This window comes from Semicossyphus pulcher, unplaced genomic scaffold (genome assembly GCF_022749685.1).
Source record: "Semicossyphus pulcher isolate SPU_LCO1_2020_fin unplaced genomic scaffold, fSemPul1.0.p SCAF_16, whole genome shotgun sequence".
Lineage (NCBI taxonomy): Eukaryota > Metazoa > Chordata > Actinopteri > Labriformes > Labridae > Semicossyphus > Semicossyphus pulcher.
The window spans coordinates 19,349,503-19,365,585 of record NW_027211670.1 but is presented as its reverse complement, the minus strand read 5'-3'; the positions used below and the strand labels follow the sequence as shown (position 1 = coordinate 19,365,585).

General features: G+C 40.5%; 1 protein-coding gene across 1 annotated transcript; it reads left to right on the top strand.

Annotated features, from left to right (window-relative positions):
- The first annotated feature begins 1,089 nt into the window (after positions 1-1,089).
- cox7a2l (cytochrome c oxidase subunit 7A2 like) lies at positions 1,090-6,187 on the top strand. The gene is made up of 3 exons (XM_069664841.1): positions 1,090-1,228; positions 5,103-5,237; positions 5,854-6,187. Exons 1-3 carry the CDS (start codon positions 1,157-1,159, stop codon positions 5,992-5,994), a joined length of 348 nt encoding a protein of 115 aa, XP_069520942.1. The 5' UTR covers positions 1,090-1,156; the 3' UTR covers positions 5,995-6,187.
- Positions 6,188-16,083: the final 9,896 nt, after the last annotated feature.

Sequence of the window (16,083 nt, the reverse complement as noted above, 5' to 3'; positions counted from 1 at the left end):
TATATGAACCAAAGTCCTTCCAGATTTTCCACCTTCTATTGTCTTTCCATTTGTTGATCAATTGGCAAGCTGTGAATTCACAGTGATGTGTGATTCCTTACGTTTATTCAGTTTACAAACCTGGACCCAGCTCATCATTTTATCACATTTGAGCGTCCCAATCTGAGCATTAGGCTACATTAGAGGAATATGGCTGCCTGTGGATTTAAAGCACAGCAGTGCTTTAAATTGTAGGTAAAACATGCTAACATACTGACTATGACAATGATGATATTTTGAGAAAAGGTCTGACGTTTATCATTGTCACCATTTGTAAAACACGCTGTATGTAAACTTTGATGGTGATGTATGAGGCAAACCTAAATCTCCCAAATCATTAGGATGCATCCTCTGGGGACCATGGTTTCTTGGCACCATGTGTAATGTATACCCATCCAGTAATTGCTAATACATTTCTCATATCACTCAGCTATCAACCTAAGTGTGGCACGGCAGGAAAAGTGGGGGGATAAGTAGAGTAAGTGGGATTAATCCCTAGGGGACCATATACAGTATATTTGCATCCAATTTCATGGCATCCGTCCAAAAGATAGATTTACAGACATGCATTGCCATAGCTTGGCTAAAAGATTGTCAAACACATGACAACACATGGCAGCATATTTACAGTGAGTCCAGCTTTTTAAGGCATTTTGTGATGCAAATTTACAATATTTTAAATGTTTTAGCAGTAGTTTATTTATTCTCAAAGAAAAACGTAGGCCTTTAAAAATGTCTTTATTTAACACATAAAGTAGTGCAAGACATGCATTTAATGCGATTAAACCAAGAGGCCCGGGAGAGAGAGAAAATTACTATTGATCAAGCTTTTAAAGCCCACATCATATGTTTTCATATGTTTAAATAATAGTTTTAAATAGTAACTGCAGAAAATGCAGCTAGTATCAGCAACGTTTTTGTATCCTCTAAGATAGTTTTAGTGTTAGTTACCTGACTTTATCCGCACATCCTCATCCACCCTCCACTTGAATTTTAAACGGGCAGTGTTGAGCCAGCTGACTGCTACGTCACTTTCCCTCGACGGTCCCATCAGGAGGACCTTTTACCGGGTTGATTTTGTTGTGGAAGACGCCTTTCCCCGTCCTTCAGCAGTAAAATGTACTACAAGTTCAGCGGTTTTACCCAGAAATTGACGGGGTCTGCTCCCACGGCCGCCTACAGCCCTCAGGTGAGACTGGGAAGAGGTGTTTTGGTTAAAGACCGAGTCAATAACCGCCGGGGATGACCTTCATATATCCGTGTTGTCTAACGAACCGTTCTTGGGCTTTAAGTTCACTTGAGGATACACAAATATCTCCTGTGTGGTTGATTGTACAAATGTGTGTGTTTATTAGCAAATGTAGTGTAGTTTCCGTGTCTGTTGGAAACTAACAGTCATTAACCGCAGCTTCGTCGTTTTGTAGGTGTCTTCAATTTAACTTAAATTCAGCTTTTTAAGTCTACAAATGTGTTACAGAAAGTCTTTAAAAGTGTATATAAAGTAACTTAGAAAAAACTTAATGTTATAATATACAGAGGCAGTGGCATTTCCTTCTCTGTTTTTCCTTTGAAAATTAAACTCCCTTTTATCCCTCCCTTATCACAGAACCTTTACGTAACCTTTATTCTGAAAGGTTATTTCCTTTGTGTTGATCAGGACTTCCTGTGGCTTTACAGCCAATTTTGAAATTCAATGGCTTCTCATAGCATCTGCCAGATGTGACCTTTATTATTGCTCCTCTGTCCTTTACACTGCAGCCTCCTTGTTATTCTATGATAAGGGGTTAGCCTGCCTGTCACTTATCCAACATGCCAATTTACAGGCAAGGATGTGGAAACCTGATTATATATAGTGCAGGCAGCATATAGAGTGAAGGGTATGACATTTATTCTTTATAAGCTGATAATCCAACAGCCTCAGGCAGAAGATATACCAGATATTTATTTATTTGTTTCAAAGGTTAGAGATGTTTCTAAACACACTACACTACATATTCTGGATTTGGATTTAGCTACTACTCCACTACTTTTACTAGTTTTGTAAAAATGTCTTTAGTCTATGTTGTTAACAAAACTGTTTAACTGCTTGTAAAAGCTATTTCAAGGCACACCCAGTTATTGCACATTCAGCCACAGATAATAGTGAAATAGAGATCTTTATCTTCATATTTCACTCTGTGATACCTGTGGAGTAGCTTTGCATAATTTACAGTTAAAAAACACTCCAATTTTTTCCTACACTGCTGCTCTGTGCAGGCCCTCATACAGCCTGTGCCTGAAACGACTCAGTCAGCTCTGTCCCTTTAAGAACCCCCTCACCCCCCACCCTAATGCATGAACCTAAACCTCAACCATACTAACTTATTTATACTTAAATGCAGTTAGATAGGGATTTTTTTTAAAGAAATACATATTTTTTGCATCACAGATGGACATATTTTCCATTTGTTTACATCCTTTATTTGTCAAATTAACACGTCAACATTGAAGTTTTTGCCTTTTGTCGTTTGCATCAAAACTTTGACATGATACTTCATAAATCTCCCGTAGATAACTTTGTTAATGAAAGGCTATAGGTTAGACCTTCTTGCTAACAAATGTGTTGTATGCATCTCACTTAAAAAGGTTGTGAATGAAAGAATCAATTAGCGGTTGGTTGGCTGCCAAGCTTAAAAAACTTCAAAAATAGTCACTAACTGCAGTTGGATACAATCCTAGACCAAAATCTTGACATTTATTTCGTGCTTAAAGGAATTTAATAAGTGAAACAAACAGTAGGTATTGAACATGCGTTACTAAAATGCCTTCAGGACTTGGCATCAAAGGCAGAATGCTGAACCTAATTGCTGAGATTTCATGTAGCAGGTGCTAGAAAATCTCACTTCCACCAGTAATTGTTGACACAGCCTATTTTTATAGTAACGTCTGCAATAACTGTGGCAACTGCAGCTGAACATAAATTATCGCCTCTTACAGCTGGTCATGTGACCCGACTCGATTAGTCCCTCTGGGGTCTCCTCCATCAGCAATCACTTGGTAGAGTGATGGAGGCAGGTCTGTAGAGAGGCTGTACGTCTGTCAAAAGGTTAAAAAATAAAGACGAAAGCATTAACGCTTCGAGACACACCGTCAGGCGATGTAGAGTTAAAGTAAGGGTTAGGGAATCCCTGCCAGACAAGTAAAGGGGAAAAAATACAAGGTAATCCTCCCTGTATTTCTGATGTAACACTTTTAATGAAGCCTTCTCTTAAATGGAGGTAAAAATAATCTGCTGTTAGTGCCTCTGCAATTTCATATGTCAGATTCAATGTCCCTGCTCCCACTCTATCGTCCTCCACACGCTCTAAAAAGGTAACGGCTCTCCCAGTAATTTTCAAACCCAAGGTGGGTGAGAAGCTTCACCCGAGCGAGAGGATATCAGAAAGGGAAACTTCTTTAACACACCACAATATAGATTTATGTTTATTTACTTACAGTTTGAAACGCGTGTAGAGCAACGGCATAAACTAACATATTAATTTCCCTTAGTTTAATAGCTGCAGTGCAGGTCCAATGCACTCTGATTTTTTAGATTTGTGGGCGGGAAATAATCACATGCCAAAAGCTTACAGCACCAAGAACAGCAACAAGAACGACCAGCCTGCTTTTAGCTTCTTTTTTTAAAGCATGTCTGAAAATGTCTTAGTGTGTCAAACATAATGTTTCTGATATAACATGTAACAACTGAAGACAAAGAGGAGCCTGGAGTGTTGAACTGGTACTTAAGGTGCTTTTTAATAACCTGAACAGGCACTTCAACAGTCTCACAAGGGGATGCATAACTAGTGAGATGGATTGATTAAAGTACTTTTGTAATGGGTGTATTTATGCTGCAGCCTTGAACTCTGTAATGTGCCTACAAAAAGTACACAGAATTCTTTTCACTTAATGTAAATAAGTCTTTTATGTCGATTATTTCTGTAAAAAAACACATTTTATCTTAGATAAAGAAGGTGTTTTACCTATTTTGACTTAGCTCTGGGGCAGAGGTTTTTAAAGTGTTACATGAGTGAGAGTACATGAGATTCCTCCAACATACTTTTACCGACAGATTTGAAACTTCACCCACGTTTAGTCTGGACATCCAACATTGTAACATTACATAAATGTCTTAACATGTGAAACAGCATAATACCCCCTCCTTATAATCCATACATGCATGTACCTAAACCTTGAATCTGTTTTGTGTTTTCACTGCAGTCAGTACTCTTAAATGTAGGCAGGGTTGTTATTGGATGGTGCTGGCATCCACAAAGCATTATGGGAGCTGTCATCATTCAAAATCAAGGCTCAGCATCTCCTCAATTCAGCCCAGGCATAAACAGATATTTGCCTGGCACTCACTAAATTGCCCCAATACTATTCAGTTAGTGGTTTGTGATCAAAACTGCAACAGAACAGACTGATGAGTTGTCCAATCCCTGAAAATTTTGACACAAGTCTGACAAAACTTCAATCTACTTTGGTCAGACCTGGTTCACTCAGTTTCTTCCAGTTAAGAAACCCTGTTCACATTATGCTCCAGTGCTTTGGCTCTGATGCATATGCTCAAAGGCATTTAAACAAAGTTAAGTGTTGGAGTTTGTATTATTCAAAATTTTGACGCCAGTATTTTCACTTTTACTGCAAATGAATGTCGGCTTCAAATATCGGTTATCGGCCTCCTTGACTACTGATAAACGGTATTGGTATCGGCCCTGAAAAAACCATATCGGTCTATCTCTAGATGGCACACTTTAACCCCTAAAGATTTGTTAAAGAAGGCACTGCTGGAGAAAGAAAGTCTTTTAAACTTGTTTTTACCATCTTGGAAGTCCTTCCTGGATCACCCAACAGCCTTGACCTGATGCTTGGGTTGGCTGATCCACCTGCATCTGCTGGTTACATTCACTGTAAAAAAAAATTTTTTAAAAGCTGTTGAAAGTGAAAATATGAAAAAATATATAGAAAAGTTTTTTTTAGATAAACTGTACATGTTGAATGAAATTTTGCAAAAATGTGACCATTTGGTTGTTGTCGAGCAGGGGCTGAGGCCAGGCGTGCCAGCAGAGGCCCCAACCATGATCTTTGCCACACCCACCAAGGTGGTGTCAGAGGCCGGGTCCGCCGTGGAGTACTTGGGAGCAAACAAGGTTCCTGACCTACAGAGGCTATTCCAGGTAACAGAGGACATAGACAGTATTAGCGTCAACAAGGAGAGTTTTCACAGTGGTTGAAGGAGTCTTCAGAATGAGCTTTAATGAGCATTTTTGATGGGGCAAACTTTGTCAGTAAAAGCACGATTTATGAGTTTTAGGCGATGACTGGTGTTTATTTTGCTCTATTTGTGATGGCCTCCCCTCCCCTGTCACCATTTCAGTATTCACCACACAAAAGGCAGTGAGGGAAACAATAAGAGACTCTAGCCTTCAAAAGTCAATTACACACCACAGAGAGCCTTTGTTTTTTTCGATAATTAAATAAATAATTAAAGTTTTTCCAATCAAAATATTCAGGGACGTTCTTTGTATTCTGAAAATGTTTATGTCAAACGATGTCTCATCTCAATATTGAGGGGAACGAAAGTAATTTTGGAAGAGACAGAACTGGTTTAAAAATTAATATATGTTTATGTGTTATAAAGGCAAAAAAAGATACAGAAAAATGGTTCTCTGATGCAAATATGTTTAAATGTTGAGGTCTGCCTTCCATAGCAAAATTGATAAAATATTGACAATTTTCATTATTATATTTTCCATCCCTTTCCTGCTTTCTATCCCCTTTTTCTTCCCCCAGACGTCAGACGGTGTCCCCATCCATCTGAAGCGCGGCGTTCCCGACCGGCTACTGTACCGAACCACCATGGCTCTAACTGTAGGAGGCGCTCTCTACTGTCTGGTGGCTCTTTACATCGCGGCCCAGCCAGCTAATAAGTGACCAACTCCAACCTGGGATCTTTCTTGTAACACATCAACTCAACATTCCCGGTCTCCATCTGCGCTCGTCGTGCCACCTCTTGGGACTCTTAGATGAGAATTAATCGCTGTCGGAACATCACACCAATGATAACAATAATAATGTCTGTCTACTTTGTAAAAAAATATGTCTAAGTTAATAAATTTTAAGGGGAAACAAATGTCAATGATCGTTTTTCTTCGTGTTTGTCTTCAACTTTATACCTTCTTATATACCGCTGAAATAGCAGCCACTGTGGGAGAGATGATCAACGAGCAGATGCACGGGCATCATGTATGAAGCTGTTTATAGGATGGAGCTCTGCATCTATAGGCTCTTAGAAACATGAAAATAGAAGCAGACATGTAGAGATTCTGTTGGGTTTTTTTTGCATGGCTTTCAACAGGCTTGTGACGTGTATGTGCGAGAGCGAGCAGGCATGATGGAGACACCTCGTCTGGAACATAGCTGCTGCTCACTTGGCTTAAGTACCGTCTCATACAGTATTTATGTGTGTGGGCCCTGGTGTGATGTCAGATGCTTCTCGCCGAGTATAGAGAGGGAGGAAGCGACGGAGAGGGGTGGTTTCAGACAGACATGTTGGCAGTCCCACATCAAGCTGCTCAAACACTCACATGGTCATCGAAGTGTGCATTTTCTCCGCGGCCTTGATGTAAACACAATTTTTGTCTTCTTTTTAAACTTTATTTTTTATTGATATTTTCAGGTGAAAGAGAAGCAACATAAAACTTGTCCAGCAACAGGGTTTCTCAGTGACATCAATTGTGCTACACATTAAAGAAGAGGAAAAATACAATTTCAAAGTGTTAATTGATTTATCTTGTTGCTTGCAAAATGTGTCAAAAACATCCTGTTTGAGTCAAAACCCCAATCAAAAGTAGCAATACCCTCCTAAAAATACAAGTCAATCATTGAAATGTTAATTAGATTACAAAATTATAAGCATAAAGATATACCTAAAGTGCAAAAGTACATGTATTTATTATGCAGAATGGCCCTTTTAGTATAATTGTATTATGATAATTGATGAATCAGTATCATTTGTAGCTGAGCCTAAAGGCAAAGCTTTCGATTTACCACTTGATCTACACTCCAACCCTCTATGGTCGTGACCGAAAGATACAAGCAGCCAAAATGGGTTTCCTCCTAAATGTGGCTCAACCTCAGAGATAGAGTAAGGAGCACGGACATCCGTGGAAGCCAGTTGAGGTGGTCTGGGCATCTGATTAGGATGCTTCCTGGGTGCCTCCCTTTGGATGTTTTCCAGGCACGTCCAACTGGGAGCACCCAGAGCTCGCTGGAGGGATTATCTATCTTATATCTGGCCTGGGAACGCATTCGAATCCCCCAGGAGGAGTTGGAAAACGTGGCCAGGTAGAGGGACGTCTGGGTCAACATGCTGAGCCTGCTGCCACCGCAACCTGGATGGATAGTATCATTTGAGGTGCCCAGTAGCTCATCAATTCCCCCCTATTGTCAATATGTCCTTATTTTAACCTAAAATATATCAAAATGTATTTATCACTGAGTTGAATCTGCAGAGTGACTAGTAGCTTTAGGTTATCAAATGAATGTAAAGGAGTAAAACGTACATTATAGAAGTAGGTATTGGAAAAGTAAAACACCTTAAAAACTTGTGTAAATGTACTTCCTTATATATTTTACATATTGATCTTATTGTTGTGAAATGCTACTTTTTCCACTTTAATCTTGTGCCAGAGGATTATCCAGAATTCTGCTCATGTATACTGTAACAAGAAACAACAAGATTTTCAGGACATTGCAGATTTTCAGAAGGGCTTGCACTTCTTATTGGTTTTATCGGTTGCACAATGGGGCAGGAAGGGACTCATGATTTTCGGCGGCTGAACATTCAGTCGTCTTCTGCTGATTTAACTGATTGGAGCAGTCCTCACGGAGAGCTCTTGCACTTGTAATCAGCACAAAGCACTTACATGTTGCATGGTACACAGGGGCAGAACAGTCATAAGGACAAGCTAGTCATCTTCTCATCAGTGATTTACCGAGCATAGATGTAACCAACAAATTGGAGCTCAAAGGAGGGCACTTTAACCTCATAATTTAATTACTGTCTCGTATTTCCACAGTGACAATGCTCATATATTGATGTTAAGCAGGTCATGTAGCATTTCCACCCTGATAGCTTCTCATACGAACATTTGCTAATCAGCACTCAACAAAAAGTACAGCTGAGGCTAATGGGAATGTCATTAGTTTGGGTATGTGGCCATTAATCATAGTAGGACTGTACAGAATTTTGCCAGTTGAATCAGATTTGTCTGTGTAACATGAAGCTTCGGCTTTTCGTTCCTTGTTTTCAGTTTAGCTGCACACCAAATTCCTATATCAGCCAATATAAGTCTAATGTTTTATCACATACATTAAAACATTTACAAACTGCTACTTTCTTAGTATTTCAAGTCACCAAATTGACTTTTTATACTGTAACATTTAACAGGAGGGAAAGACTTTTGTCAGATAGTGAGCTAAAGCTAGCAACAGCTCAGCTAGCAGCCTAGCTAGCCCTTCTATACTCAGTAGCTTGTTTTTAATCTGAAACTGCTTTACTGTGTGTTTTTACCAGTTTTATTTGCCTGGTCTGCTTGTTATGAAGAGAAGGCGACGTCTTCAGAAATTCTGCTTCGAATAAAAATGTGGTGAAAGATGAACAGTTTGGGACTCTTAGCTTAAAATCAAGCTAGACACCGTCAAACAAGCTAGCAGCAGCTTCGCTAGCAGACCCTCCTGATCTCGCATCAAAAACCACAGATTTTTAACAGAAAACTGCTTTATTTAGTTTTTTCCTGGTTTTAATCACCAGGTACATCTGTTTTGGAGTGTATGAGACAAATATATTTGTATATAGTAATTTTAGATCTAGTTTTTTTTTAGTTTCTAATGGTGTATTCCATTTGTACTCGGAGGTCGGAAATTCCGAGTCTCAGTCGGAAATTTCAACTGGAACACCTCCTGTGGTCGGTTTTCTAACTCGGAAAGTCGGAGGAATCTCGCCAACCCCGACCTCATGATCAAAGATGGCTGCTCCGTGCAATCAACTGTAAATAAAAGCTGTAGTATTAACTGTTTATTATCACTTAAGTCTTGTGTCTCATTGAATAAGTCATACACACAGTACTGTCTAATTTCTATCTGTGGACATGTTGTGACCTCATATTTCTTCCGTAGTTGTCTGTATTCCAAAAGAGCAAGCACAACAACTGTTTTACTGTAGGGGTCCATATCTTGGTTTTCCGACTTGTTGTAATTGAACACCGTCAACTCGGGTGTAACATCATTCCCAGTTCCAAATTCCGACTTCCGAGGTAAATGGAACGCACCATAAGTGTCTGTGTTACAAGATGATGCCTTGCCCTTGTCTAACCTGTTCTTGTTTTTAAGTTTCGTATGTCTGTTTAGTATCGGTACATTGAGAGCAAAGAAAACCCGGAGTCAAATTCCTTGTATGTGCCCACATACTTGGCCAATAAAGCCTTTTGCCTTTAATTGAAAGGACTGCTGAAGATAGACAGGAAATGCTGGGAGGAGAGAGTGGGGGAAGACATGCACCAAATGATCGGCAGACCAGGAGTCGAATCTGCGATCAGTGCGACAAGGACTGTAGCCTCTGTATATGGAGCATGTGCTCTACCAACTGAGCTAAACCAGCGCCCCTGCTTCTGGCAATTTTTGATATTTGACTGACAAAATGCGAGCCGTCTCTTGGTGTTTTCGACTTATGTTTCAAATCGTTAGCAGCCCTAAAACTAAAGTATTGGACAAGCTGGAGCTTTGACCTGATGATGGTACTACAGTAATGTGTCTGGATCACCATCATCTTAACAGATTTTAGCCTGCTGTTGGAGCTAGATAACAGGTCAGAGGATCATCAAAGTCATGAGGATTCCTCATCTCGGAACCATGAATTTCAGCACTAAGTTTGGTGTCAATCCATCCAACAGTTAAAATAAAGTATTGATGGGAAAAACATGGCCAACCCTAGAGCCATGCTGTTGGCGGAGCTAAACAAGGCTACAGTTCCTTCATTGTTCATTTGATGTTGTAAACACCCACAAGTCATAAAGCTGATGGTCTAGGCATTGTATTTTTAAAACTCTATTTTTGCTAGAGTGCAAAGGCAACACAACAAATCTGGAGAATTGCCCCTTACTGAAGCATACATGAGGAACATAGACTGGCTTAAGTTGCATGCACACTATACCCTTGCCATTTCTTTCTCTCTAAAGTCCTCTAAGGACCTCATAAATTCCTTCAAGGGTAATACATTTTAAAAGTAAAATGTGTTTTTAAATTCATGAACAGCAATACAAGAGTGATTTATTAAAATATGACACATAAATCTATCAAAATGAGTCGACTCTGGACTCTGGACCTCCCTTTGTCATTGCATCGATACTTCACACCCTGAGGAAAACCTTCTGATTAAAAATTGATGAATGGAGGAAATAATAAAGTAGTGTTAATAAATAAAGACACACCACATACCTGAAGGAGTGTCTGGCCTCAAATACATTATACAGGATAAATTAGTGTTCAGATATAGAGCTTACATGCAGGCGTGTTCCAGCTGTGAGAAATCATGGCCAATAAAACATACGGTAATTGCTGATTCTGCCACAGGGTATAGACTCTGGGTTCAAGCTATCTAGAATAGCACTCATTTAATGACTTATCTGTAGAAATGAATACTATTCTATCACAACCCACTTATCACCCTTCACCTCACAGCAGAATAACAGCAGAAGAATGAGCTACATATAGTCTAAAAGAGTTCGACCTTGATCTATTTATTCAATTTTCTACACCATTCACAAACCTCCAATCGAGCCATGATCTCCTTGAACGTGTAGTGAGTAGATGTACATGATTGTCGCTATGGAAACATTGCTCAGGGACACGGGAGGATGACTTTTACAATTAATCACCCAGTCTACTCGCATAACAGTGTTTGGTTTACGATCCTTTAAAGTTGTAATCTCGAGATCTCTGTATGACGATAAATGGTAATTGCGGGAGCACACATCCCAGATATCCACACAGTGTTGCATGTGTGACGTTCACAGTTGGCTCCCGTTGAAACGCTTTCCTTTTTAGGCTGTTTGCCTTCATCTGAGCGTCAAGTTTGTTTCTTTTTCTTTGGATTTTCACTTAATTTTAAGTTGTATCTGTAGTCATCCATCTTTTCTTTGTTTGTTCAGCCATAGTAGATTACTGTTTACTTGCAGGGACCGGACAAGCGGCCGCTTAGCTCCGCCTACCCTCTCTTGCAGATCAACCACTGCTGGGTGATGGAAAACACACCACTAACGTCACACCAGACAGCCAGTCTGTAACACTGCAAATGCAAAGGCTTTCATTAGTGGGACATAAACTCAATCACCATTGTGTTACCTCATTTGTGACTTTCAATCTCTGGAATGCTTTTAAATTGAATTTTGTAACTGGAAAAAGTACATTTTGATCCAAACAGGCCCTTTGTCAGGCTCAGTGTATCCCTGTAAAGGAAGAGGAAGTGGTATATGTACTTTGGAGACAGAAATTACAGTTTAAGTAGATTTACAGTGGAGGTTTACTCTTCAATGACACAAGAAGAAAAGTCAGGCAATTGCCAAAGTCAGTGGGACACATCCTCTGGGGAAATATTTCAGTCTGGCCGAAAATGGTAAACCAACAGACAGGCTAATGGACTGACAACCGTAGAAAGATAGGGCTAATTTTGTGGCCAAAAAAACCTCTTAAACCTTAGGAATTATTTTGTGACTCCAATGGTTTCCCGATCCCCAAACTGGGAACAACGTTTGTAACATATCTTTTCTCTATACATGTATGTGATTTCTTTCAGTGTAATGTGGAAAATGTATTCAAAACGCTCTTCCTCATACTCTTCATTTATTTCCTCCAAGAACCCCCTGTCTTTACTTTCTCTTCACAGCTACTTTTCTCATTTAATCAGTCACTATCCTCCGTCTGAAGCATGATACACATTAACTAACAATATCTTGGACTAATAACAAAGCATGTTCCTGCTTTTCATCAATGAATACGTCAGCATCCCCTTTATCCCCCCCTGTCTCTCTTGCGTCACGACAGCCCACTTGAGCATCCCTCTGTAACAATCAATCCCTTTGTTTTCACTCTTAGACCCTTCAGGAGAGACATGAGAGATCTGCAATAACATGTTTACCTCTCAATAACACAGCCCCTTCAACTGTTAATGAAGCGTGTACCGGGGGGAGCGTGAGCACAGGAAACTGTGGCAAAATGAGGGATAAAACACAGGAAGCAAGCGAGGTGTGAGGAGGTATGGGTGAGGAGTGTTAAGAGGGCTGTTATGAGGGTAGTGGAGCTATTGGAGGAAAATTGAAAACTGAATTGCTCCTTACAGTTCACATCGTTTCCTCAGAAGTACAAGATGAGTACACGAAAAAGCTTTCTTTCAACTGTGATGAAAGACTCCATAAGACAGGATCTCCTGAATTTAACACCCTTGGTCTGGGCCAAAGTGGAGGACCGCTCAACAGACACAATTTCATTTGAATTAGCAATAAGCTGTTTCTTCCTTGTTTTAAAACGCTGCATTAATAAATTTGAGGCTACCAGGGGGGCAAAAAACACTAAAACACTTACTTAACTAGTGACTGCCAGACAGCCACCCTCACATCTCTGGCTTACAAATTGTTCTGGCTAACGTACTAGCACAAATCAATACCAACTGTTACACAGCTCATTTCTTTCTTTGTACTGTTTATTTGTTCTTGTTTGAACTCCCTTCAGTTTCTTTAGACGCGCTGACTATTATTATTGCTACAAATTGTTCTGGCTAACGTGCACATACTGTTCCGGCTAAAGTGCATGGACCAACATTTGTGTTCAATTGTTGGACGGTGCTCAGCTTGTTTCTATGTTAGGGTTCCTCCAGTGGTCATCATTTTTACCCTGGGTCTGAGTTTCTGCAAAGGTCTCAAGTTTCCTAAACGCCAGGTACGGTAAATAAATCTGGTTAAAACACTTCTTAAAGTGATCCTATGGTTTTACCATCAGCCGTATTATTTATGGAGGTCTCATACCATCCAAAGTAGATGAACCCGGTGATTGAAGCCAGTAAAAACACTGTATAGAGCAGTTTTACTTTAAAAATCAGTGTTTCTCTGACACTCATTTTCGTCACACACGGGAGGTCAGGAGGTTCTGCTAGCAAAGCTGCTGCTAGCTTGTTTGATGGTGCTTAGCTTGTTTTTAAGTAAGGATTCCTTAATTGTTCATCTTTCACCACATTTTTACTAGAAGCAGAATTTCTGAACAAGTCTCCTTCTCTCCATAACAACCAGACCAGGTAAATAAAACTGGTACAAACACTGAGTAACATAGTTTCCGATTTAATATCAGCTTCTTTGTTTGGAGGGGCTAGCTAGGCTGCTAGCTAAACTGTAGCTTACTTAAGCTCGCTATCATGGCAAAGTTACAGTCGGTGATGTGAGTTCTGGAAATGTTTTAGCATTCATAATATTTTCCCCTCTGATATTCACTTTGGTTTAGTCTTCAAGAGCTCCTAAGAAAAATATCTGGCTTGTTAGCTTGTCACATGTTCACCGGCTAGCTTTGTCAGTCTGCCTCATGGTGCTGAAGTGTAAAGTGCACAGTGTATTAATCAGAACTTTCTGGCTTTAAAGGTTGCCTGCTGCAGCGAGCAGTGAGACTGAACATTAGATTTGGTGTGCAGGCTGTAGTATCAGGAAGATTTAAAAGAGGCTAAAAGCTGGCTTGAGCTGCAGAGCAGGGTGAGCTGTTCGGGTAAATGTTCTGTTCTCTGCGGTATTAATCTTTATGCGTTGCACGGCCATTTGATTCAATGCTACCTTTGAAATATATCGATTTAGGCAGGTTTAATTTGGGGTGATCCTCCGCAGAGAGCAGAGGATGCATCTTAATTCACAATACGCAACTTTTGGTATTTCACTCCTGAGTGAAACAATGCAGAAACACAACAACTCTGCAAACAACAACCAGCTTGCAGGGGGAGAAAAGGAGGGTGTGGCGTGACAAATTACTTCTCCTCACAATGCCCTGCCGCAATAGCAGAGCCTGAGAACAAATAATGAATAAATAAAGTTCTCTGAGATTGAATGAGGAGAGCAATTTGTGAAGCAGTAGCTTTTGTGTGCGAGGGAATGGCCTTCTGCTTGTCTCTTGATGGAAGAACCACAAACCCAATTGAGCGCACCAACAAAAGCAGCTCCATCGACATTTCTTTCCACAAAGTACATCAATTACACATAAAAGAACTCCTCAAAGAGACAAGAGGAGATGCTTGATGTGACATGCCCGGTGCGATGACATCTATGAATCATCTCTCCCAAAAATATAAATTCATTCACACTACGGGGAGGTCGGAGGTGAAATGGGGTGAGATTTTCTGCTCTCACAGGGCCCTTCTCGCCTCTTCCCTTGCTCTCCACAGGTGATGTGTCACAGCTGAGGTGGGAAATAGAAAAAAAGTACCGCGAATAAGGATAATAGAGGTATCAGCATGAGGTCAGATTGAATTTCATCAGAGTGATGCAGGCAGAGATTGAGGCGTGAAAAAGGTGCGCTGATTGGTGTTGTAAGTGAATGTAGGCTACTTAAAAGGCTTTGAAATTCTCTCTCTCCCTGTATGGTTACTGAGAATGTGTTTTTCCCTCTTTTCTCCTTTTCCTTGAGGCTATTTTCCGCAGTTTTCCCTGGCAACAACCTTACGTAAGAGTTCAAACACTGGGCGGATGGACACTTCTGCCCCCGGCTCTGTGCTCAAACTGTCCACCAATCCCACCAAATACATTAAATCTCGCTCAGCAAAGATGGCTGACTTTTTCTGTCCTTTTCTTTTGCACGTAATTACTCAAGTTGCATTGTGTTCGAAAAAACATCTCTCATTTACCTGTCAATTCGACACCGCAATGCAGAAAATGTAAGTTTCATTGTAGTAGCTGGCTGCGAGGGGGCACAGGGGACGTGGGCGGCTTGAAAGGAGGAAAATTAATGCCCCTAAAATGAAAGGGAATCAATATGGTCGCCTGAGGGTGTGAAAAGGTGGAATGAGAATGAGCGCGAGAGGGAGGAGGGAGTTGAAATAGAGTTGGAACAAGATTAATGGGAGTTTAAAAAGGAACAGTATTCATCAGTAGTCAGCTTCAGGTGCAGAACGGCGCCGGTGTGTGTGTGTGTGTGTGAGTGAGTGAGTGTGCCAGAACAGAGGTACACTTTGCAGTGAAGTTTAAACTTTGTCTTAAACTTCTGCTTGTGACTCTTTCAATAAATGACTACCCAACCATAATGGTGATTACTTTATATTAGATTGAGAGTGAGGGTAGATTTCTTTTCTACGTTTATAGCCTCTATGACTTCACACTCTTACTTTTACACTCATATGAGGAGGTAGTCCAACAGCACCACCTATAGGTTTGAGCACTTTTAGATACAATCATTCAAAAACAGATCACTGCTGTTATGGAAATCTTCTCATTTCTTAGTTTGTAAATCTTTCCTTTCCTTACCTCGTGTCTTAGTCCCTCTAACCTGAGATGCGAGCAGAGGAGGCAAGGAAGAGAGACAAGGAGCCCTTAACGAAATGACATATCTGTGCCTTCGAGCCTTTTAACACAATAACAAATAACGTTTGTTAATCATCATTTATAAATACGTATATTTGATCCAACTTTGAGTTGAGTTATTTTTCTGCATCGGAGGCACTGGAGGTCGGGAAGCGAGTTAAAGGAAACGCTGGTGCACTTGCGCTATTGCCCCCATGATGCAGTAGCTACCCAGAAAATCAGGGTACTTTATTGGCCTTGAGTGCCACTGTAGAAACTTTCAAGCAGTGGGGTAGTCAGGGGAGGAGTAGAGGGAGCAATCGCACCCCCGGTGCCCCCATGCCTGAAAAAAAAGCCCTAAAAGTGCCCTCATGGATGTTGTAGACAAACAAGACTAGGTCAAAACCTGGTATGTGGCTGACCGCATCAAGTTAATGTGCGC

Bases quoted from the DNA above. Each gene is read 5' to 3' on its own strand.
- cox7a2l (XM_069664841.1), top strand. From the start codon at position 1,157: ATGTACTACAAGTTCAGCGGTTTTACCCAGAAATTGACGGGGTCTGCT. The intron at 1,229-5,102 runs GTGAGACTGGGA...GTTGTCGAGCAG, and splicing joins CGGCCGCCTACAGCCCTCAG to GGGCTGAGGCCAGGCGTGCC. The intron at 5,238-5,853 runs GTAACAGAGGAC...TTCTTCCCCCAG, and splicing joins ACCTACAGAGGCTATTCCAG to ACGTCAGACGGTGTCCCCAT.